This window comes from Crocodylus porosus, unplaced genomic scaffold, assembly GCF_001723895.1.
Source record: "Crocodylus porosus isolate Cpor-Errol unplaced genomic scaffold, CroPor_comp1, whole genome shotgun sequence".
Classification (NCBI taxonomy): domain Eukaryota; kingdom Metazoa; phylum Chordata; order Crocodylia; family Crocodylidae; genus Crocodylus; species Crocodylus porosus.
Genome location: NW_017728943.1, coordinates 53,260,301 through 53,285,343, shown reverse-complemented (window position 1 = coordinate 53,285,343; position 25,043 = coordinate 53,260,301). Strand labels below are relative to the sequence as shown.

The 25,043-nt window shown below is 44.2% G+C and overlaps 1 protein-coding gene across 1 annotated transcript in view; it reads left to right on the top strand.

The window, feature by feature from the left end:
- The window catches only part of PRKCE (protein kinase C epsilon), a 521,754-nt gene that overhangs the window by 481,930 nt on the left and 14,781 nt on the right, over window positions 1–25,043 (top strand). Inside the window, exon 14 of the mRNA XM_019549367.1 lies at window positions 13,617–13,763. Coding sequence (XP_019404912.1) covers window positions 13,617–13,763 — 147 coding nt within the window. The remainder of the gene's footprint in view (window positions 1–13,616; window positions 13,764–25,043) is intronic.

The window sequence follows — 25,043 nt, the reverse complement described above, 5'->3', positions numbered from 1 at the left end:
CTGGATACCTAAATAGAGTACGTACCTCATTCCCATTGATTTTAGTATAAGTTTCAGGACCTAGAGCATTAAATTCATACTTAAGGTAAGGTCTCTTTACACTGCCAGAGAGCTACAATGAAAAGCTATAAAGGAACTTGAATGAAAATAGGAATTTGGGCACTCAGTATTTCTTTTTAACCTGCCATTATTTTAGCGAGTGTTGTGTCCTGGTCCCATTGAAACTGATGAAACAATTGGACATTGATTTCCCTGGGAGCAGAAACCAGCCTCCAGCAATTCAGAGGAAAAAAGAATGACTATGACTAATGCAGGATCCTGTGACATTTGACGTAGTTCTTTTGCTGCATGGGCAGCTGACCAGCCAACACAGCAAAAGTTAACAACCCCTACTCCAGAAATTGTGGTAATAGTTACCTCATCAGTGATGCTTTTGACAAACAGGGAAATAAATAATCCACGCTGGCCTGTACTTAAAAGGAAATAGAAGGGAAATGAGTCAATATTTATCATATGAAAAAGGACAAACAGTTATAAGGGAAAATGTCCATTTACAAACTCTTGAGAGGCTATTACCTGCAATAGCAAACGTTAAAATGACTTTAAAAATAAACCTTTCATTCATATCCTTACCACAGGTCTGTTCCCTCTCTGTGTCTGTGGATGAGTCCCATTTAGTTTGTAGTGTACAGTTTTATACTATATTAGTCAGTAGCTTCTTAATGCCCAGTCTTGAAAATGTCCTGTGCTAGTACCTTGACTGCATGCAGCTTGATACAAGGACATGTCAGACATCAGTGAGAAGCAGGTTTTATTCACTGGTTCCTTTTCTACCTGGATTGCATAGTATAGCAGGCGTATCACCCGGTTCCCAGTTCTGTTTCTCTGCGGCATGCTGCTGCTGGGTCCTGGCTTGCTCTCTCTCCTAAGCAATCAGCTGCTCCAGTGTCTGAAATAAAGCAGACAAACCCAAGAATACATTTTGTAGTTTTCTAAGAGTCTCTGCCAAAGGATAGTAATTGTTTTAAAAAATATATATTTCGTTTTTCTTTTCCCAGAAGAAAATACATGTTGCGACTTAGATATAACTGGCTCACTTACAAAGGAACAGTAAAAGTAGCTCATTTGATCTCAAGAGCAAACTGGAAGTGTTCTCCTTTGGCTGGTGGATGTGTTATTTGGAAACACAATTTGGAACAATATCATGAAATGCACTATATCTTTAAACTGATAACTGTCAGTTGCTAATCCAGGCCTGCAGCAAACTTGCATAATGACTGTTCAGAAAAAAATCAAATCACATCAAAACCCTACAAAGACAAAACACTCCTCTGTACATACAATTTTCTCCCAGGGAGAGGAGGGGAGAGAGAGAACAAACATTCCAGGCACAGACAGAAGTGACAGTTTTTGCCTGATCTGGCCCCTGAAAGTGCTCTACAACCATGACCAAACATAAGTGCATAAGACTTCTGACGAAGGCACTCCAAAGTGGAGCAGCTTCATTAACTCATGTCTGTGTGTGCTGGGAGCAGGGCTCAGTTGACATAGCTCGGCACTGCTCTGAGCGCTGTTTTCAGAATGGGAGGTGGGGTAGGGAGCAGAGGGACTCCAGCTAGTGCTGGAGGTTGGTGCAGGCCGGGGGTGGGGAGGGGAGGGCTCCAATCCACCCATCCTTCCCATTCCAGTGTGTCTGGACCTCCCTTCCTTGCCTTCTCCCCTTCCATCCTGAAACAGAAAGGGAGCTGGTAGGGGGAGGGGGGCAGTGCCAGGGGAATAGGCTGCAGAGATGCACCCTCTCTCTGATTAATTCCAGATTGGAGCTCAATCTCTCATCCTTCCAACCCAACAGCAAACTTTCGGTGAAGCACCATGAGTTAGACCTGGGAGTTGTACTTCTGTCTGCACCCTAGAAGTAGTAGATATTACTCATCTCACTTAATACACTTTTGGAAGGTTCTAAGATACTACAGTGATGATAGCAGTGTGAGAGTTTACATAAAATAGAACAGAGTAGAAGTAGGACAAACATAGTTTCATAGTTTTTAGGGTTGGAAGGGACCTGAACAGATCATCAAGTCTAATGACTTGATGGGCAGAAATGAGTGCTGGGGTCATAACACCCCAGCTAGATGCCTATCCACCTTCCTCTTGAAGATCCTCAAGGTGGGGTAGAGTACCACTTCCCTTGGGAGCCCATTCCAGAGCCTGGCAGCCCTAACCATAAAGTAATGCCTCCTGATATGTAGTCTGAACCTGCTCTCAATCAATCTGTGGCTGTTATTCTTTGTTATCCCAAGTGGTGCCCAGGAGAACATGGCCCCACCTATTTCCGGTGGTCCCCCTGCTGAGTTTATAGACGGTCACCAGATCCCTTCTTAGTCTTCCCTTGTGGAGGGTGAATAGACTCAGGCCCTTTAGTCTATTTTCATAGGGCCTGGCCTGCTGCCCCCTGACCATATGAGTGGCCCTCCTCTGGATCCTTTCAAGGTTAGCCATATTCCTCTTGAAGTGTGACGCCCAGAACTGGATGCGGTACTCCAACTGTGGCCTGACCAGTGCTGCATAGAGGGGAAGGATCACCCTGGACCTGCTTGTGGTGCCTCGGTAGATTTACAACAAGGTGCGGTTAACCTTACTGCATTGGCAGCTTATGTCCATCCTGGAGTCAACAATGACTCCAAGATCCCTTTCAGCCACTGTGTTGTTAAGAAGGGTGTTCCCCAACCTGTAGGTATGGTGCCGGTTGTTCCTCCCGAGGTGCATCACCTTGCATCTGTCTGCATTGAATTCCATTCTATTCTCATCCGCCCACCTCTGTAATTTGTCTAAATCTAGTTGGATTCTGCCCCTTCCCTCCAGTGTGCCCACTTCTCCCCACATCTTTGTGTCATCAGTGAATTTGGACAGCGTGCTTTCCACGTACACCTCCAAGTTGCTGATAAAGATGTTGAAAAGCACAGGCCCGAAGACCATGCCCTGTGGAATTCCAATGCCCACATCCCTCCAGGTCGAAAATAACCCATCCCCCACCACTCTCCGGGTGCTTCCATCGAGCCAATTTGCTACTCATCTGACTGTGTAGGCATCAATGCCGCAGTCGCCTAGTATTTTTTACGCAGTCGCCTAGTATTTTTTAGGAGAATGGGGTGAGAAACAGTGTCAAAGGCCTTCTTGAAGTCCAGGTAGACAACATCCACCTCAGTGCCCATATCCAAGGACCTTGTGACCCTGATCATAAAAGGCAACAAGGTTAGTCAGGCAGGATCTTCCCACAATGAACCCGTGTTGGTTGTCCCTTCGCATTACTTTCCATGCTGGGCCCCCGCAGATGTGCTCCTTGATAATTTTCTCCAAGGTTTTCTCGAGGACTGAGGTGAGACTGACTAGCCTATAGTTACCTGGGTCCTCCTTTCTCCCCTTCTTGTAAATGGGGACCACAGTGGCCCTTTTCCAGTCCTCTGGGACCTGGCCCAAGCACCATGAGCGCTTATACAGCCGTGCCAAGGGCCCTGCTATGACCTTTGCCAGTTCCCTCAGTATCCACGGACCTGCAGATTTAAACACGTCCAGCCCCTCCAAAAGTTCCCTAACTAGATTGTCCCTGACCCTAGGGATGGTGTTGTATCCCCTGAGCCTGTCCGTAATCCTAGTGGGGGTGTTTAATTGGTCCCTGCTAAGGAATATGGAGGCAAAGAACTCATTGAAGAGATCAGCTTTTTCATTTGCTGCAATCATCAGATTGCCAAGCCTGTCCTGTAGGGGCCCCACATTACCTGGTGCCTTCTTCCTACTCCATATGAATTTGAAAAAGGACTTTTTCTTATCCTTAATTCTGGTCGCCAGCCCTAGTTCCACCTCTGCCTTGGCCTTCCTAACCGCCTCCCTGCAATCATGAGCAACACAGGTGTAATCCTCCTTGGTGATTTCCCCATGCTTCCACTGATTGTGTGCCACCTTTTTTGCCCTCCGGCCCTCCTGGATGCCTGTACTGAGTCAAGAGGACTTTTTAGCGCTATCGCCTGCTTCGGTTCACGTTGGGACTGACTCCCTCTGAGCTCAGAGGATCATCTCCTTAAGTAACAACCACCCATCCTGGACTCCCATCTCATTGAGGCTCCGAGTCCCCGATGTCTCTCTTCCTGATCTCCTTAGCTCATTGAAGTTAGCCCTCCTAAAGTCAAGCACTTTTGCCTTACTGCTTGCTTTCACCACCCTGAGCTAGATGGTAAATTCCAGCAGATGATGGTCACTAACACCTAAGCAGTTGAGTGCCCTCAGATCCCTCACCAGGTCCAAGTCCAGCAAGGCTTTTCCTCTTGTGGGATTATGTACCTCCTGGCTTAGGTGGAGGTTCTGCATGCAGGCAAAAAACCTACTTGAGCGTTCAGAGTTGACTGACTGATCCTCTCAGCAGAAGTCTGGGTAGTTTAGGGCACCCATGACAACCACATCCCTTGTCCTTACAGCCTCCGTGAACTGACCTGACCTGAAACATCCCTTCTCCTGCAGTGGATAAACTATCTTCTGTATAATTTGTTGCGTGGGAATCTGAGGGCCCTGCCACACATTACGTGTGTAACACAGTTAATTGGTTAATCACTCAATAAGTTTAGAATGGCCACACTTGCCAAGTAATTATCATGCCATAAAAATGTCCATCCAGCTATAAAAAGAGGCAACCAGCTACAAAGTTAGTGTTTGAAAATGTGCAATGACTTTATAGCTAGTTTTTCTTCACCTTTAATTTGAACATTTGGCAGGGCCCTTACAGTTACATGTAGGGGCTAATGCCTTCTCCTCTCTGGATGGGCATAACATATTTGTAGGAATACTTCTTTCTTCTCATTTTCTTGACCAAAACTGATTCTCTACATGTGGTTATAGACTATGCTGTTTAGCTGTCACTGTAGTGACAGTTGTTTCTCAGTCATGCTGGATAGCTTGTGAAGCACTGGAATAAAGCCATAGGTAGGAACATAAAATATTTTCCCAAGAGAAAGGAGCGGACCAGTCAACAAACTAGTTCTATCTGCTCTCACTGCTGGTGACCTATGCCAATGCTGAAATGACAGGTGGAAAAAATGCACTTCACCAGCTTTGTAATGCTAAGTTTCTTCCTTTCAATGTTTGGTGATCAGCTACCATATTTCCTGAAGCAGGTTGACCAGAACATTTGTAATAAATATTGCTTTTATTGATACCAACATCTAGAAACACTCCTGGCCAAGACTTTCCTGAATAGTATATATGTATGTATGCACACTAATATGCAGAATCCAGCCTGCATCCTGAGGAGTGGAAATGGGGCTATACATCCTCCCGATTGTAGGTTCTGTGTTCCTCCTGAGCCATAGCCCTTTTATTGTACCTCACTAATTGATCTGCACATGCAGCAATCCAGAAGTCCCTTTTCATGGTTTTCTTCAGTATTCTTTTCCATACTAACCCACTTCCAATATGGAGCCAATATGGCTGTTGCACATCACTGCTTCAATTGTAGTGGGCATACCACTGCTTAAACTGTAGTGAGTTTATTGTCTTGTTTGAAGGAAAGCTGCTAAACAGGATCATCCACAAGTGTCAAAAACCTGGAATACAGATGTTTCTGTTAATTTTGCCTTGGTCAACAGGCTTTAATAAAATAAAAATACATGTATATGGTTTTCAACAGGTGTGATTGCATTAGTCTTGCAATACAGTTGTATTGCTGCGTGTAAAAACATAGTGTTGTAACAGGTATGCAAGAGAATGAGATTGAAAGTTTTATATAAAATGAACCATATTTGCCGGGGGTATGATCTGGCTTCTGACTGAGATCTTATGGTACAAGATGATTGTTAGCATGATGAAAAAGAAGATCAAATGTCAATGTTTTGTCATGCACACCTTGGTGGGGTTATTTGACCCCAGGGCTGGGGACAGACATTACATATAAACCGGTTTAAGTGATCAGAAACTGGTTTAAACCTGTAACAGAACAGATGTTCAGTGTACATAAACCAGTTTGAAAATGGCAAAAACCAGTTTGAGATAAACCTGGCTGAGTATAGTATCAGCCTTAACTGATTTGGGTCAAACTGGTTTATGTAATGTCTGTCCCAGACCCCTTGCTTGTTTAAGTTAAATCAGAGTCCCCCAGCATCCTGGCATGCTCTATGGGCTGGGCAGAGTTCTCTGCTCCACTGCAGGGCTGGCCCCTCCCCTCTGTTCCCTGGCTGAGGCTCCGGCAGAGACTTTCAGGCACAGCAAGGTCTGTTGGCTTCCCTGTGCCCACATACCCCCACCTCTTCACCACTCACTGCTTAAGGAAGGTTCCCTTCCTCCTTTCTGCTACATCATGGACCATAGCTGGCATGTGGTATGTCAGCTAATGCAACGTAAGGCTCCAACAGAGACTGCAGACACAGCAGGGTCTGCCTAGCTTCCCCCTGCCCTACTTCCCCCCCCCACTCAACCAGGAAATGCCCCCCTCCCATGAACAGTGGCTGGGGGGGGGGGCACAGCGGAGGTGAGTGGGGAACTCCTGCAGATGCTGCCGGCACTGTCAGCAGCTGGGGAGCGCTGACCAGGTTTGGCAACCACTCGCAGGCACCGACCGCTGGCAGTGGCATCCAGTGGAGATTGCTGACCACTCACAAATGCTGTCGGTGGCGGGGTGGTGTGCAGTGACCACCCACGGTGCTGACAATGTTGGTGGCACCTTTTTGTAGGGGGTACACTGCCACACTCAGGGGGTGCACGTGCACCCGTGTCACCCCTGCCCCCTCCCTCCCATCTCCCATGCCACTGACCCCAGCTCCACAGACCGTAGGCATGTGGTATGCTAACTAATACTGACAGGTGTCTTGGTGTGCGTCTCTCTCCAATTTCACTGGAGCAGGCAGAAAGAAAAATGACTGCTTAGGGCTGTTTGGAGCTAATCAACAGGTCAGCCAGTAAGCAGTTTAAGAAGTTTGAAGTAATGAAGAGAGGCCATTGTTTTTCTAATTGGGTGATAAGGACTGTTATTATTATCAGCCCCCAGCTGGCTTGCTTGCCTGTCAGTTTGCTGCAGACAGTATGGAGACGAAGCAGGGAGAGAAATTGAAAAGCTCCATGTCATCAACAGATGCATGCATTTAACCCTCCTCCCCCCTTGCCTCAGAGTGCTAGCCTGGGGATGGGTGCCGGCAATACTCCTGCCCCTTGAGCAGTCAGCAGGGAAAAGCCTGGGACCGTCCAGGCAGAAGGGAAGGGAAGGCTGCTCTAGCGCCCCCGGCATCTAGCCTGAGCAACTGCAGGTATGTGCCTGAATTTTCAGTCTAGAGAGAAAGCCTGTCTGGTTTCAAACTAGTTCAGCTTATCCAGGTTATTCTAACCTGCAAAGATTAAATTGATTCAGGCTCAGGCTTTTTGAATGTCTGTCTCTAGCCCAGCAGTATTTCCTGTGTAGAGCAGGGGGGCTGGGCCTGATGATCTCACAAAGTCCTGTCCAGCCTTAAACTTCTGTGAATTTGTGAATGGCAAAGATATATATAGATTGTAACCTAATTCTTAAAGGGGAAATCATGGAATACAATCTTTTAACCCTCCTAAAATGTATTTTCCATTAGAAAAGTGTTAAAAAGGAGCCAGTAATAAAATATAAAGAAAACAAAAAAACAAAATTCACACAAGACATGGGAAATTATTGTAAAAGTGCTTGAACAGTGAGGAAAAAAAATGAAACTCAGAAATTTGCATTTAATATTAAATCAACAACTTTAAACTATTTCAGAATCCTAGTTACTCTCCCATACTCAATTACACAACACGTGGAAAGATAAAGAGAAATAATGGGAAAGTCCAGTTTACCAGCATAATGTTCAGAGTGGGAAAGTCCAGAGACCCTTATCCTCCCTATTTTTGCACTCGTTTAGTTATTCGAACCCATACAGCAGCTGTTGTGGTGATGCTTACAATTCACATTGCTCAAGTCTCAGTGAGTAAAAAAATGTATCTCCTGATCTTTTATGGAACAACCCTTAGTCACATTTCTTTGAGAAACTACGGCTGTAAACATCATTAACTCTTAGAACCTGAGCCATACTGGCCACTAGGCAAAGTATAGTACAGATGCAAGAGCTTTGGATAATATTGTGTGTAATAGCATTATTCTGAAGCCAGAAACAGGTGTAATGGCTCTAGAAGGCACTAAAGGGACTACACTTACTAGTAGCCTTGATAATCTGTATAAAACAGTCATAGTCTTTGCTCTCTTCTGTACAGTCTCATAGCCACTGGCTCTTTTTTAAGGGAGAAGCAGAACTCTGGACAAGCCCATTCCACATGCAGACAGGCTTCTAGAATATAAAGTGATATAATCTAGGCCTGTGTGAATAGGGAACTATTCAATTTGGATTTGGCCGATTTGGATGGCAGCGATTTGATTCGGAGATTCAGTTTGCTTTTCTGATTTGATTCAGCTGAATTGGCTTCAGAAGAGTCCACGCTGATTTGGAGCGATTCAGCCATACAGTATAAATGGGAATCAATGAAATATCTATAACTTTGTCATGTTTGGGCTGATTTGGATGAAACTTGCAGGGGTGGTAGCCTCTATTGAGGACAGGAAGCCCAACAAGTTTCAAGAGAATAGGTGCAGGGGTTTCTGGGAAACTGTACCTCAAAGACCTGAAAGCAAAACTCATGTCATGTGTGTGTTAAGCCACACCTCTGGGTGCTAACAGGCAAAACTCATGACATGGGTGTTTGTGTGACTGTGTCTGTCTTAGGGCACAGGGGGATTAAAAAAACTACTGCAGGCCTGCTAGGCCCTGCTGCTGCCACAAAGCCTCCCAGCTGTCAAGGGGATAGGTGCAAGGGGAGTCTGGGTTCTGGGTCTCTGCACCTGGCCACAGGCAGGAAAAACTCATGACATGGGTGGGTGACACAGTGTGTCTATTCAGGTGCTCCCTTTCTGGAGCTGGGGCCTCTTCACACATGACAGTGTGCCCCAGTGAGGGCTGCTCCTCTCTTACAGCTTCATCCTGGTCCACCACTTTAAATGGCAGCAGGTAAAAATAACTTAGTGACTCAGCAGTCAGCACCAGTAGCACCAGCAGCATCTAAGGTAGCCAAAATGAACTGTCGGGCCCTTCTTTCCTCTTAAGTAGGAACACCTAGTGCATGTCTGTTAGGTGCGCCCTCACTGTGTGACTCTGTGTGTGTGTTTGTGTGTGTGTATTTTTGTTCAGGTGCACCCTTCCTGGCGCTGGGGCCTCTGCACAACATGACAGTGTGCCCCAGTGGGGTCTCCTCCTCCCATACAGCCTCAGTCCAGTCTACCACTGTAAACGGCAACAGGTAAAATAACTTAGTGATTCAGCAGCACCAGCAGCAGCATCTCAGGTAGCCTGTCAGCCCTTCTTTCCTCTCCAGTAGGAGCACCTGGTGTGTGTCTGTTAGGTGTGCCATCACTGTGATGCCGGACATCTGACTGTTAGGTGCCAGACATCTGACTCCCCGGGTACCTCTGCACTTTTACCTGCGCTGCTACATCCCCCTCCCTCCCCCCCAGCCTGTCCCTTACCTCTGATGCCTCCATTTCCATTTTCACTGACTGGCTTTCTTGCCTGCATTGCATGCCAGGCCAGCCTCTGGCTTCTATACTATTCCTTCCATCCAGGACCAGGAGACACACCAACTGCAGGTGCTTCCTCAACCTGACAAATCGTTTTTCAATACAAAAGCTGGCATCCCAGGCAGCTAAGCTGAGCTCACCTGGAGCCTCACAACCCCACTACAACCAGTAAGCCTCAGGACTGTCAAAGACATGACAGATCTGGGTTTTCCCCAGCCAGGACTGTGTGTGTGTATGCGTTAGCTGGAGGTTATGGTGCCTCCTACCTGCCTTTTACCAGGGGATCATTGATCCTGGCATTTATGGGGCTTCCGCACCACCAGCAGTCCCACCAGGCCTCCCTACCTTGGCAGGTGCAGTTTTAGCGATCATGCCCAGGACCTGGGGCCTCGTCCTTCCCCATAGCCCCAGCTCATACCTCTAAGTTTGTCCTGGTAGGGGAGCAAGCTCAGCAAGGGCATGTTCTTCCCCTGCTGGCTGGTGACGCAGTGAGTGCCCCCTCCAGCTGGGAGTGGGGCATTAACTGTTTTTTTAAAAAATGAAAAAAGGAAATGGGTGCAGACAAAGTGAGAAGAGTGGCACTCAGTCCGTCTGCAGGTGAAGCTTGGGGAACTCCAAGAGCAGGAGGTTCACTTTCAAGAACACCAGCTGCTCTACCAAACCAGGATCCAAACGGGTGCGGTGGGGTGTCACAACATCCCCAGCAATGCTGAACACCCTCTTGCTTGGGACACTGGTTGGTGGACAGGACAGGTGTTGCCGGGCAACCATGGGCAGATCCTGCCACATCTAGCTACAGCTTGCCTGATAGACCAAGAGGTTGCAGTCCAGTGGCTCCACATCCTCAGCAAGATAGGTAGCTACCAAAGCCTCATTTCTACCTGCACTCTGGTGCGTTTGGACCCTGGCATTGAAGCCAGGCCCTTGGCCCACATTGGCAGTGGCAGGCATGGAGAAGACTGGCTGGTGCTGATGCCGGTCATGGTACTGGTGCTGGGAGTGCTGGTACGAGAAAGTGGATCTTCCTCTTCCACATCCCCTTGCCTCTGCCCTTCTGCCTCCCTGACTTTGTTGACCAGCATCTGCGTCTAGTGATCAAGGGTTTTGGTGCACATGCCCACCAGCCTGTGGACCGTACTGGACCGCAAGGGATCCAGCCATCTCCTGATGCCCTCCTTCAGTCACCTCACCAGTGCCTGCACATCTAATGACAGTGGCCTGCCCCAGCCAGAAACATTGATCCCCTGGAATTTCTCCATTTGGCTCTCCAGTTCCCTCACTATGGGGATCATCTGGCTGAGGGGTCATCACCAGTGCTGAGGGTTTTGGTGGCCTTGAGGAAGGGTTTGAGGACCACCAAGATCTGGGAGATGGTACCCCACTCAGCACTGTTCAGGGGGTTGCTGATCCTGATCTCCCCAGGCAAGGCCATCTCATAGATGGCTTTCTGTTTTTCCATCAGCCTTTCAAGCATCAGGTATGTGGAGTTCCACTGAGTCTCCACATCCTCCATGATTTTGTGCTGTGCAATGCTCAGCTCTGCCTGTTTCTTCCACAGTGTCTTGCTCCCCTTGATGCTGCAGTAGAAGTAGCCTGCCACCTTCCTGCATTTTTTAATCAGCTGTCTCATAGTGGTAGTAGTGGCGATGCCATCACCGGCAGCTTGCCCAACAAGCCACTCCTGTACCATATGGTTCATGGCCACCATAATCTCCCTTACTATGTGGGACTCATCCAGCACCTCGGCTTGGAGGAGAGCCCACCGATGGCCTCACTGATCATACCAGTGTCCTGTGAGGGAGGGGTAGGTGTGATCCCCACCCCAGCTGCCCCAGATGTCAGAGGTGAAGCGCAAGGCTACCTGCGGCCCTGTCTTGTACAACTCCTCCCTCAAGTACTCCCTGCATGCTTCATACAAGGAGGGTACTACCGTCCTGCTAAAGGTGGTGCGTGTAGGCACTTGGTAAGATGGGGCCACAAGTGCCATGACCCACCTGAACCCTGGCCGCTGAGCTAGGGAGAAGGGCTGGCTATTCAGAGCAAGCATCTCTCCAATGGTCTAGGTAATCTTGCTCACCTTGGGAATGCGTCCCCCTCTGTCTGCAGCTTTCCCCCACTGCTCCAGGGTGGGAAAAAATAAATATAAATTGAAAGAAATGAACTGGAAGTAGACAGATGCTAAGCTAAGATAAACTAAGCTAAGCTATATCCTATCCAATCCTTTCTAACAACAAAAAGTAGCAGGCCACTGACTAGGAAGCCAGACCAGTAGCCACAGTACCTGTGAGATGCTGTTGCTCAGGCAGAAACAGCTTCAGGAAAGGGACAGAAAAGCCTGCACACAGAGGCTTTTATGCTGTTTCTATGTCCCTCCCACAAGACACTGTGATTGGAAGGGCAGTCAGGGAGAAGTTGCAGTCACTGGCCAGCTAGAGATATCAGTCCTTCTCTCCCCGCCACTCCCTCTTCTAAGTTTGTTTCCCGATAAAGACCACCTTCCAAATCTTCAAATTGCTGAATCTCTTGCGAATCTTTTCTGAATTGATTCAGATTCAAAAAGTTTTAAGTTCCTAGCAATTCGATTCGGATTTGGAGATTCAGCCTCTGAATTGGGCCAAATCTTCTCCAAATTGGATCATGAACCAAAGTTTCACGTAGCCTTAATATAATCCTCCCCAGCACTCCCCAGGTACTAACAAGCAAAACCACAGCTGTCTTGAATCAGCTCTAGAGCCCATACTACATTACAGGACTGTAATATAGTCCTGTGCATTCAAAAGATTTAAAAAGCTGGGGAGTGGGGGAAGTGGAATTTAAAATTTTAGTTAAGATCGAGCAGAGCAGACTAGCTAAAAGAGGAGATGTAATAAATTTTAATTCTATAGCTTGAGGTGCTCAGCCTCCAGCCACCAGGCCAAATGCAGTCTGCAGAGCCATTGCATCTGGCCTACAGGGCTCCCCACAAATTGGGAAATTTGGCAGTGGGAAAGCAGTGAGCTGCCAAATTCCTATGCCCTCTGCCTGCACAGCCAGATCTAGGCTGGCCATGCTCCCTTCTCCTCCCCCTCCCTCCCCACCTCCCCCTGCAGGAATGCATCAGGGCTGAACCACATCCCTTTTCCTCCCATGGGGCTTGATTGAGGCTGGGCCATGCCCCCTTCCCTTCTGTAGATTGGGCCATGACCTCTACCCCCCATAGGGATGAATTGGGGCCAGGCTGTCCCCTGGTTTCTTGTGGATGGGGCCTTGCCACACTCACCAGATCAGAGCCACTGGCCACATCTGGCCTGTGTCTGGCTTGAGCACAGCTCATCTAGCCTGTTAAGGAAGAAGGTTGAGTACCACCACTATAGCTGATTGAGGTCAGGGAGGGAAGGATGTAGTTCTTTTTGCTTCATGAACAACGCATCCCCCCAGTGGCTGTGGGGGGCACGGCAGTGGTGGGAGTGTGGTAGCGGCAGGAGCACAGCAGCGGTAAGCAGGGGAACTCCCACAGCCACTGCTGGTGCTGGCAAGCGCTGACCAAGGGTCGGCGACCACCCACAGCCTCTGCTGACAGTGACGGCAGTGGCCAGTGGGAACCACAGACTGCCCACAGATGCCATCGGTGGTGTCGGTGGTGGGGTAGTAAGTGGCCGCTGCCCACAGGCGCTGCCAACAGTGTTGGCAGCACCTTTTTGCAGGGGGTGCACCGCCATGCTCAGGGTGCACGTGCGCCCACGTGCACCCCCTACGTGTTGCTCCTGTTTTGCTTTTCTGCCCAGCTTTGACTGAGATGGGAAGTAGAAAAAGTGAAAGTGTCTATTCTCAAGCATGCCCAACCAGCTGAAATCAGGAAGTTCTGGAACTCTTCTTTTGAGAGAGCCTTCCCCACAAAAGAGGTTTATAGGTCAAAGGCTTACAGAGACAGTTTCTTTAGGAGGATCTGCATGGAGAATGAGAATGCAACTGGATGGCAATTAATTACTAGCTATATATCAGTAATGTTTTGCAATTTTTTCTTTTCCTGTAGTTCATGACAAAAAACCCCAATAAGCGACTAGGCTGTGTGGCATCCCAGAATGGGGAAGACGCAATTAAGCAGCATCCATTTTTCAAGGAAATTGACTGGGTTCTTCTAGAACAACGAAAAATCAAGCCACCCTTCAAACCTAGGATTGTAAGTAACAGTTTGAGTAATAACCAGAGAGAAGTTTCTTTAATATCTCAGTTGTTGATTTATTTGGGGGGGTTCTTAAAAAAAAAAAAAAAAGAGCCTTGTGTAACAAAGCTGAAGTAAAACACAGGCCATGCTGAAGTCATTGTCCTGATGTAGGTTGTACTGAAGGTAAGTGTCAGACTAGACTCAGGACACAGTAATATTTTTATATTCAGTCTCATTCAAACATTAAGGAGCTCAAGGTTCTACGTTAAAAGATTTTCCTAAACATCGTAATATCTGAAGAACGTGGTTCAAAATAATATGAACTGTCCATAGGAATGATGCACAGTCCCAGTATGCCAAGCTTCGCTGGGCTTTGTGTTGGTACATAGAGGAAAATGTTTAGAACTTTGTTAAATAAAAATACAGTAATACAATGTGAAGGTGTAAAACCAATAAAGAAAACACATACCCTGTATCATGGTCTAGTTTAAGTCTATGCATCTTGCATACTGCTAAGTAGTAATAACATATCCATCTTTTGAATCAAATAATTTAAATAAATATCAGCCTCACTAGATAAAGCAATTGAAGCCAAGCAAAAAATGTTTTTGTTATTCTTGTCTTCGTATAAATGAAAATAGCCAAACAAATCTGACGTATTTATATCTTACACACATGTCAGCTTGTGGGCTGACAATTATACGCATAGCAAATTTTGTGAAAGAATGTATCTGATAGCATTGATTTAGAGTGTAATGAAAGACTGCAAACATAGTATTTAACATTTCACCAGAAAATATCCTTTTACTATAAATGCCAAAACCTATGAAAATCATTTGGCTGCTTTTAATTTTGCTTCCCCTCTATTGTACTGTGTGATCTTGTCTGCAAATAGAAAGTACTGATTTTTTTTCTTTCTTTAGATAGTTTATGAAGATATTAAAAACATTGTGCTCAACACTGAATCCTACTGTCATAAAAATTAGATGCAAGAAAACCCTTATTGAGTCATCTAGTCCAGCTCTATGCAGAATTGATCTCTGTTACATAAGAGTCTAAGTATAATATCCAAAGTGCCTGGGTTTTCAGGACATCCCTGGAAGAATATGCCTCTGCCTAATAGAGTTCACAGGAAGATTTTTCTGGATGATCAGCATGAAACTTTCCTTTCATGATTTCATCACCTTAATTCTAGTTTTATCCCTTCATAACAAGTCCTTCCCATCATTATTTACACCTATCACATATTTGTAGACAGTTACCAAGTTGTAGCGAGTGTTTAGCTGGGCTACGTATCATTGACTCTTTTACCATTTCCAAAAGAAACTTGTCCTTTCCTTCCAGGATTCTTTTTGTTTCTGTTCTAGAACTTCTTGCTTGCAGTAATAAGGGGTAGGTGATCAATATGCACCAACCCCAGGTGCCTACTTAGGAGTGGGCACAAGAGTAACTGCTTAGCCAGACCCTGCCACTGCCCTTGTGAGTGAGGGCGTAGACCTTGGTTGTTATACCTCTTCTTGTTTGTTAATATCTTTCTCATGGTGGAGTGACCAGAACTGAATGCAAATGTTGAATTTAATCCATAATTGTTTTGCTCCAGTCTTCCAGTATTTCCTTAATTCCTTTGTGCTTTCTGAAACTAATTATTACTGGTCCAGTGTGCTTGTAAGCTATTTTCCCTGGATATACAAGGACACATGTTATTTACTGGCTGTTTTACACATGTTCATATTTTTCAATCATTTCTTTACTGATGATTCAAGAGTAGGTATTTTTACAATACCTTCATTATTTAAGGCTGCTGACAGACGAGAAAAAAATGCTTTACTTTCAGCTTGGCTCACCCCCACGCCAAGCGCAGTGCACGCCCAAAAGAGGCATCACATTGGTTTGACCCGGCCTGCCCAATTTCTGTAAAGATTGGGCACTTGACTGGGGCTTTTTTGTGCTTTTATCTAATATCTGATTGAATCAACAATTAGATAAAAGCACTAAAAAGCCTTGCTGAATGTGTGATCTATACAGGAATTGGGTGAGCCCGGTCAAACCAACCCGCTTCTTCTTCCGGTAAAGCTATTTTGTTTTGTATTTCACATCTGTCAATAGCCTAATTGTCTAAGTATCTATTTTTCCTTTTCTGTTCTTGTTAAATTCCATAATGAATACAGTATCTCAGCTATTTTTAATTTGTTGTTGATATAGCACCTCCTAACTTGTTACTGGGCCTACTTTCCAATAATTCATTCTTAGCTTCTTTTGTACCTTTCAGTACCATTAACCTATCCTGCTCATTTGCTCCTTTACCTTTTTTCTTTAAGTAACTGGTAATCCTTATTTTTGGTGACATCACCAATTTCCATTGATCTTTGATACACTCTGCATGGTACCTTATGAACGTCTCTAGTAATTATTCACAGAACAAGTATCTATCACTTGTTAAATAATTGTAATATGTTGTACCTAAATTACACCTTTTTTGTTATTCTTCAGGTTACTTTCTACAGTGTTGAATTTTCATGAAACTTCCCATCGTGCACTTATTTACTAACTTTATTATTTTTGCATTCTCCAAATTTGCATTTTTGTCATCTGTACATCTGTATTCTATGCCGCCTTTATGTGAGAGAATTCAGATAATTTGTGGTCTCTGGTGCCAAGTTTCCCTTTTATTTTCATTTTCTTAACCTGTAGTAAAAAATGCATCCAAGATGATTTATTTTCCAACTTGAGCCTATCAGCTTTTTTGCTGTTAGCAGCGTCTGAAAGCATATCATATATAATTGTGCCATGTTTCTTTCTGATCCATCAACTAATTTTGTACCAACTCCATAGTTTTCCAAATGCTTGGTGTTCCCTGTTGCTTTAGAATTCCCAGCAAGATCATTCTGGAATTTTACTGTTCCACTTGTGCTTGGAAAAGTGATACTGTTTGGAAAAGAAAGCCATGTATAAAGAATTGGTGAGGTCACATAAAGAAAGCATAATTATAAAAAGCATAACTTCAAAGTGGAAGAGGCATCCAGTGGGATTTATATGGGTCAGTGTTAGGCCAGTAACATTTAATATCTTCATAAATGATGTAGAATAAACTTTTATACAGACCTCAAGCTAAGTGGAATAACACACACACTGAGAGATGCACAGAAGGGAGAGGACAGAAGGCAAAACAACCCAGTGGAATAAGGCTACACCCAGTCCTCTCTAAGTTTGACTCAAGTTAATAAATATTATTGTAGTTGGCCTTGACAAAGGTGCAAATGGTATGGCAAGAAATTAACAGTTGTTGCACACCCTATGAAAGATGATGATTAATTAAGAATGGCATCTGATGCGGTAGCTGTCAAACAAATCATTTTTTGTTTAAGAAGTGGGGAGAGGTTTACACCCATCAGTGGATCCACAGAAACTCTCTGTGTGCCATTATCTTGTGGTAAGTGGAAGATAAACTTGAGCAATTTACTTTGAATGAAACAACTGTTACTGGGTCTTCCTTCTAGTAATTCTTTCTCTCTTGGTATATTGCAAAAGCCATTCTTAGTTCCCTTTGTACCTTTCAGGACCATATCTTGCTAATCACAGTTTAGTCTCTACTTACTAGGCACATCTGCATGTTCATTAATGCACCGTAATTACGACACATTGTTTAATGCCTGTAAGCACAGGTACTACCTTAATTGGTGCTACTGTGCATTAGTACTGGTGCATGCTTTTTTGGTGATGCTAATGCTCAGTAGACTAATTCTACTGGGCATTAGGGCATTAGCATGGGTTTTGTCCGTTGCACGAATGCACGGCAGAATTAGTCTACTGTGCTCAAAGCATCTTGTGTAGGTATGCCCACTGTTGGATAGAGTAGACGCACACAACAGTTTCTGTGGATCAGCTGACTCACAGTAAATCCCTCTTACCTGGGTTTCAACTAAGTATAATTTATTAATTTCTCTGTTCCCTAAACATATATAAGGAAAACAGAATTTGGTTTAGGACTAGGAGAAGAGCTTTGAAAAAAGAGGCCTGATTTGTAGCTAGAACATGGTTGCCTGTGCTATGAATGCACATGTGTGGTGAAGAGTGAACAAAATGCCTATGCAGTCATGTGTGCATCCAGATCCCAGATTTGTATGCACGCATACAGCTGGGCCCATACGAAGGGAGTACACATTTATACAAATGTGCTTGTAGGGCCTAAGATGACTATGGGGGATTTTGCTCACCTCTTGTTTCACAATTACGTGAAGAAATAACCAAAAAAGGAGAGAGTCCTGTAAGTGAGGGTAAAATAACTGGAAACAGTCTGGAAATTAAAAGAAAAATTTAAGATAATAGGGAAAAATGGTCAAACACTGAGGTCATCAGGCAGTAGAATAATCTGCCAAGGGAGGTCACTGAGGCATCATTACTGGAGGAGTTGTAGAGTAAATTCTGCTCCAGCAACTGCAAATGTGACTGCTACATTTTTTATTTGTAGCAGTTATTTCCATCCTAGGATCCCTGTATGCTTTTATTCTTGCTCTCTACTTGCCGCAGGCTTGATCCCAAACCTTTTGAAACCAATATAGTGTTCCACTGATTCTGTTGGGTTTTGGTCAATCCTTGTCATTGATCTTTGTCATCTTTGACAGTAAACTTCTGAAACTATAAATGGACATATACAAGGCAATATAAGATGTGTGCATTAAGCCAACCCCTTCTTTCCAGGTCATATATGTTATGTCTGACTGATTATTCGCATTGAACTTGGAATTTTTCACTTAGACATGTAAGAATCAACTGTATGACTGTTTATTCACCAGTTTTTCTGTCTTTACACTGGTAGAGAAAACTTGATTTCCACATGTCCCAGGTGCCTCAGCATTTTTCGCAGTGTTGGATTAGAAGAGGTTTCTCAGCAGTTATTCAGTCAGTGGCTGTATCCAAGTGAATTACCATTTTTAAATTCAAGCGATATTGTATTTTCCATCATTTCCAAAATGATACACTGCCCCTGACATTCTCTTGGAAGCCTAGCTCTGGAGTCTCTTCCCGAACCTTTCTTTGGGGTTCAAACTTAGGCACAAAAAATTCCCAACTGAAAATAACCCTTACAAGGGTCATTTTCTTTGGCATGGTGAGAGTCTTGTGCAGAGCTGTCATAGCAAAGGGCTAAGCAGCAAGCTGCAAAGAAGGGCAGTGCAAAGGGTGACATAGGGGTCTGCCAGAGAAGGGCAGTGAAAACGTGCCTATTCAGTGGCCCCAAAACCTGCTACGGGAACTTGTTAGCTCATAAATAATATTTGCCATAGAGGGGTGAAAATGCATTGTAGCCCAGTGACATGGATGCCCAGTAGCCCCACGTGACTTGTTCCTGTAAAGTCAGATTAATCAGGTGTTTATACAGGTGAAGTATACTCCAGGCTTGTTACTCCAGGGCTGCTCATATGTAGAGATGCTATATAGTTTTGTTTGTTTTGAAAACAAAAATAGTATTGAAGCATATGTGTTGAGGAAAAATATTAGATATCAAATGGATTTTGCAAACAGATGTGCAAACAGATGCAATGAGGAAAAGTATTTTTGGGCTTGAGACCATGACCTTGGCAATGTTTCTCCAAGTTTCCTTCCATTATTCTTAAAAAGCTACAGCTTAGAGTTTCAAAGAATTTCTGGAACATTAATATATCACAAAACGTCTTCCCTGCTGCTTTTAATAGAGGTACAAATAAGGGGGTTATAATTTCACCATGAGGACAATATACTTCTAATACAAGTAAAATATCTGTCCTCCACAATAAAGACTCAGGGACAGGGAACCCAAAGAGGCACATCATGACGCCTTTGTAAAAAACAAAAAATTGTATTTTGGCTCAGAAATTCTCTGGAATTCTTCCACTGGGGGAGGCAAAATTTCCCTCAATACTACCCATGGCAGCTGGCTACAGTTGCCAAGCAGTGTAAATAGCTACTTGCTCCAAACCACAGCATCTCTGAGCATCCACAGTGACCAAGTGTTCTCCATCTTAACCTTTCTCTGACTCCTTGGCAGCATGCCCGCTGCTGACTTGATTGGATCATTGGATCATTTTCCCTTCCCAGAGGAGGGGTCTCACACTGCAAATAGGAAAGTAGGTACAATGTGTTAATTGGCCTGCAAAAACCTCAGGGGTTTCCAGTGAGAATGCAATACTCTTCCATCTCCCAGAAGCAGTAAAGCATCCACAGACGGGCTTTGTGTCTATGGGGAAATAAAGAATGGTGCTGTGGTTCAGAATCTTCTGTCCCAGTTCCACTTGCCTTGGGAGGCAAGATCAGGGAGGAGTGAACTTTATGACTGGAAATTCACAGTCTATGTGGTTTAATCAGTGGGAGCTTCAGATCCTAAATGTCCCTGAAAATCATCCCATGATTTTTTTTTCCTTCCCTTTCTTGGATTTGGTTAAACTTCTTTTAAAATTGAACCAATGTTTCTCAACCAGTGGGTTGAAACTCACTGGGTGGATAGTGAAAGACAGCCATGGTTGTTGCAAAGTACTGAAAATTGGGATTTAACACAGAAAAATCTTACTCCATCATTCCCTACATACCTGTCAAGGTCAGATATACTTGGTCAATCTCTCAAAACAGATGCACACAAAAACATAAGATATAGGGTTGTCATTACTTCGGGTTTTTTCTCCCTCTTTTTTTTTTTTTAAAGGACAAATATATATATATATTTTTTAAAAAGAGGCCTGAAATTTTATTGATGTATTTATTTGAGTAAGGGCTTATTTATCAGGAAAAAATTGAAGAACACTTGCGTTAGATGATAATAACGCTGTACATAGTCAAAGTTTTGCTGTACAAATCTGTTTGAGACTGAACCCACAGCATAGTTGTGTGGCAGTTTTACCAGTGCCTGAAACAACCTTTTTTAGTCTGGGTGTATAAAACTAAGCTGGGAAAAGAATTTTGTTGTGGTAATATACTGTGCTGTCAGGGAACAATGCAATATTTTCATTTTCCACACCATTATGACTTAACCTTCACGGTTTAAAAGTCAACAAGCCTGTTAATGTTAAAAAGGTGTTAATCTTTATAAACTGGTATAGAACCCAAGAAAACAGATTTAAGAAAGAACTTTAGCAGAGATATGGGCAAGATATTCTGTTGCAGGCTTGCACTTTGCATTGTGGAATCTAAGTAAGCACCACTACTACAGCAGCTTTGGTTCATCTAATACAGGGTGGGTAAAATGTGACCCCACAGGCTGGATGTGGCCCACCAGGCCATTCTATCCGGTCCACACAGCCCCTAAAAAATGTAGAAAATTAATATTTATCTGCCCCTGGCCTGTCATGCGGCCCTCAATGGCTTGCCAAAACACAGTAAGCAGCCCTCTGCCCAAAATAATTGCCCGCTCCTGAATATGAACCTTTTGCATTTTTCAGACTCACCCTTTCCCACCACTGTTGTACTTTGGGGGGGGGGGGTGTTTTGTTTGTTTTCCAAATGGTTATGTTCTGTTAGCAATTCTTGAGTCTCTGCGATGCATCAGAGTTGCTAGTGCTTAGCCCCAGTGGGAGATCTGGATTCCATCTCTCAGCTTTCCTGCTGGCTCAGTCTGTAGCCATAGGCAAATCTCCTAAATTTTCTGTGCCTTGGTTTCATATCCATAAAATGGACACAGTAATATTAACTCACTCACTTTTGCTAGAGCACCGTAACTTGGTCTGATGGAAGGGCAAGAGAGTTTAGAAATATTGTGTATTCAACTGTAAATGCACAGATTCAGCCCAACTTTTAAATTATTGACTAATTACTTGCCTAACTTCCCTTGGGAGACTGTTCTATGTGATAAGAGACCTCAGTGTTAAGTAGCTTTCTCTTGCTATCCAACCCAAAGTTTCCTGTACTCGTTTCCAAGATCAGACAAGAGTTCCTTTCTCATCTTAATATATGCAAAGCTGAAATGAACACCCAATTATCATAGCTCCCACCCCCTTAGTTATTGTTCTTAAGCCATCATATATATATTTAGTTCTTTTAAATATTTCTTCATCTGTCTTTTCCTCCTTCTAAGTCTTGACTTAAGGATGCCAGCAATGTGTTTTGTTTTAATTTTTCTCTGCAGCAAAGATTTAAAATAAAATAACTCCACCAATCCGAAATTTTAGATTGAGCCAATAAGCATATGGTATGAGGGCATAAGTGGTTTTTTACCCACAGTCAGTGAAAAGTTGTCAAAATCATCAGTAGGCCTTCATTCACAGACCTGTTAATGCTGAAACTCTTCTCTAGTAGTCCAGAAGTGTGTGAAAATTGGATAATAAATAGTAAGTGCAGATAGGTACACTGGAGTTTACAGGTAATGCTATTTGCAATGCAAAGGATGCATCTGCTTATTTAGCAGATGCCTTAATGGAGAACTGTTGGAAAGCTGTTCATTAATAGGGGTGCATGATTTTTTAAATTGCTGCAACAAATATGAGGTTATAAAAATGGCTGGAATCCCTAAAGAGGGACTTTCTGTCTGGAGAAAACTTTTATATGCATTAGACTGAAACATAAACCTTTTGAATACATTCCCATTTTCAGATCTATTTTCTTATGTTGGCTTCTCATGACCAAAGATATTTGTACTTTTTAATTAGGGTGTTTTGTTCTCCTGCTACAATGTCATAATTCTGTGGTTTTGGCATCATTGTTATTTCCATGACAATGAACTGTAGTGTCGTAAGTACAGGATTATGATTTCATCTTTGTGCTATGGGGAAGAAACTCCTTTTTAAAATACAATATCCTTCAGTAGTACCAAAGGGAATGCAAGAAATTACTGGCCAAGTAAATTTTTCTTTGTATGAATGTTCTCTCTTTTCAAGTTTGCTTCAGTGTGAATGTCCCTCTTTAAGGTAAGGCCAACAATATGGGGAATATTTCAAGGTAGGTCAATTTTTAGGCCTAATAACCTTGAGGTGTCCCTTCAGGCTCATAATATCTTTCCATTCAGTCATCCTGGTGCATGGCAATCAGCATTTACCAGGTGGGTTGGGTGCGGGGGACTAAGGAGCTATATTGCATGCTTTTGCATGAAGTGTTATTTGCTACAATCAAAACTTGGGAAGTGGGCTTGAGACTTGAGGCACTCATGTACCATTATTAAAACACGGTTGCATTCTCTACTCCTCACCTCCCTGCTGGCCTGCCTAGAGTAGTAATCTAATAAATGGTCTTCTCAGTGATGCTGACTTTACAGACAATGCTGGTGTTCAAAGATCTGGGGGTGTTATAAGGTTATATTCCTATTGAAGTTGTTGAATATATATATTTCTCTCCATTCAAGTGGCTGTGAGATTAAACGAATGATTAGGAAGCGTTTGTTAATGACAGGTGGTAAAATCAGTTGACAGTAACAGGTTAGCGCTCAGTGGACACCTGTGACCGCTATAGAAACTCTGTCACAAATAGTGACCCAAGGTGGGGTGGGAAGACTGAAACATGAAACGGCAGATTAGAGAATGTTTCACTGCATCTCCTTGTTTCCACAGCACAGAAAAGGATTTAAGTACCCAAAATAAAATAATCTGGGACCTTGTACAACTACTAAATCCTGTCAGAATTTGGGGACAAAGCATTTTAGAGTTTTATCCAAAATGATGTTCGTTGAAGGGCTTCTGTGTTCCTCAGTGAAATGAGGAAGGGTCTATTTTCCCAGCAGCTTCCCATTTTGTTGTTTGTTAGTCTTTACTTTTTTCTCTCATTCCCTTTAGTGTCAGTGCCTGGGGCAGCTGGTTTTGGCTTGGATTACCACAACACTAACAGAATTGCAGAACTATTAAAGCTACTTCCCAGCACTGTGGGTTCCAAAATATTTACAAGTTAAACAATTTTTATTATGCTTCTTGTGGTTCTGTACAAGGGGTCTACCAGTGTTTGTTTGTTCACATTTGTAGAATCCCAGTCTTGTAATATGAAAGGACCCTCATTCCGAAAGCTTAAGCCCAGTTATTTTCTCCGTTTATCCATCTTCTTACTTTAGATTGCCAGCTGCCTGTTGGGATGGAGTGACAAGTGACAGGGGGGTCTGAGCTTTGCTTTTAGGTTTCTTCAAATTAACATGGACTCCTTTTTACTTTTGGCTGCTTAAATCCCCATGCTGTTTTCAAAAAAAAGATCTAAATCAAGGGTTGGCAACCTACAGCTTGTGTATAGTATTTGGCCCATTGATCCAGTTGATCTGGCACACAGATGTGGGCTTCAGCAGCATTTGGGGGGCGAGGGGGGGAGCTTTGGCAGCAATCACTGTCCCTATGCTGCCTTAGGGAAAAATGGCAGCAGAGGGAGCTTTCTGTATGCCTCCGTGGATGCTTTCCCTAGCAGCAGTGGCTGGGTGGCACCTGCTCACAAGCCTCTGGCCTCAGCTGGGTAAATCTGGCCTGTAGCCTTAAAAGGTTACCAACTGCTGATCAAAATCATGACTTTTTATTGCCCTGACCACCTCCAGAGCATTCTGAAGCATCCATCCAGACACAGATGACAAAGGAAGTTCTTAGTTTGGGCCTGTTTCTGGTGCCGTTGAAGTCAATAGTAACTCAAGTCTAACTCAAGTTAGTAGTAACTCAGTAGTAACACAAATCTAACTCTTTCACAAAAAAAAAAAAGCAGGGGCTGGCTCTTTATCCATAAATCAGAGAGTAAAGACAGAGTCACTGCGTGGGGAGGAAGTGTTGCTTGTGGATTAGAGTCCATGACGGTCGGTATTCTTTACTGGCACTAGAGGTGGAGGCATAATCAGCATCCTTGTTTTGGCCCCGATTCATATGTCTGCAGGCATTTTATCATCAAGTCTTCATTATGGGTCAGGTATTTACTGTATTTATTCAGGTCCAAGATGAGGTTCCCTATGCTTTTAACCTGGGAGGAAGGGAAAGGGAACCCCATATCTTGAATTCCAGTACAAGATGCAGGGGCAGGCAAATGGTGTGACCCCAGGGTTGGGGTCAGACCTGCGGCCACAGCTTCTACCCCCCACACCTGCCCCCTTCCACTGCCCCCCAGGGGCTTTGGCCCCTGTGCCTGCTCCCCCACAACCATTTTTGTCCTTGACTCTACCCCACTGCTGCCCACACTTACCCTCCAGCTCTGGCTCTGGTCTGTCCAAGAGCAGAGAGCATATTGTCATTCCAACTCCCACCTGGTCATACAGCAGCAGTGATGGTGGTATCTGTCCATCCCCCCCAACCTGCCCCCTGCCCTTGTTTATAGTTTCATAGTTTCTAGGGTCAGAAGGGACCTGAGCAGATCATCTAGTCCAACCCCCTGCCATGGCAGGAAAGAGTA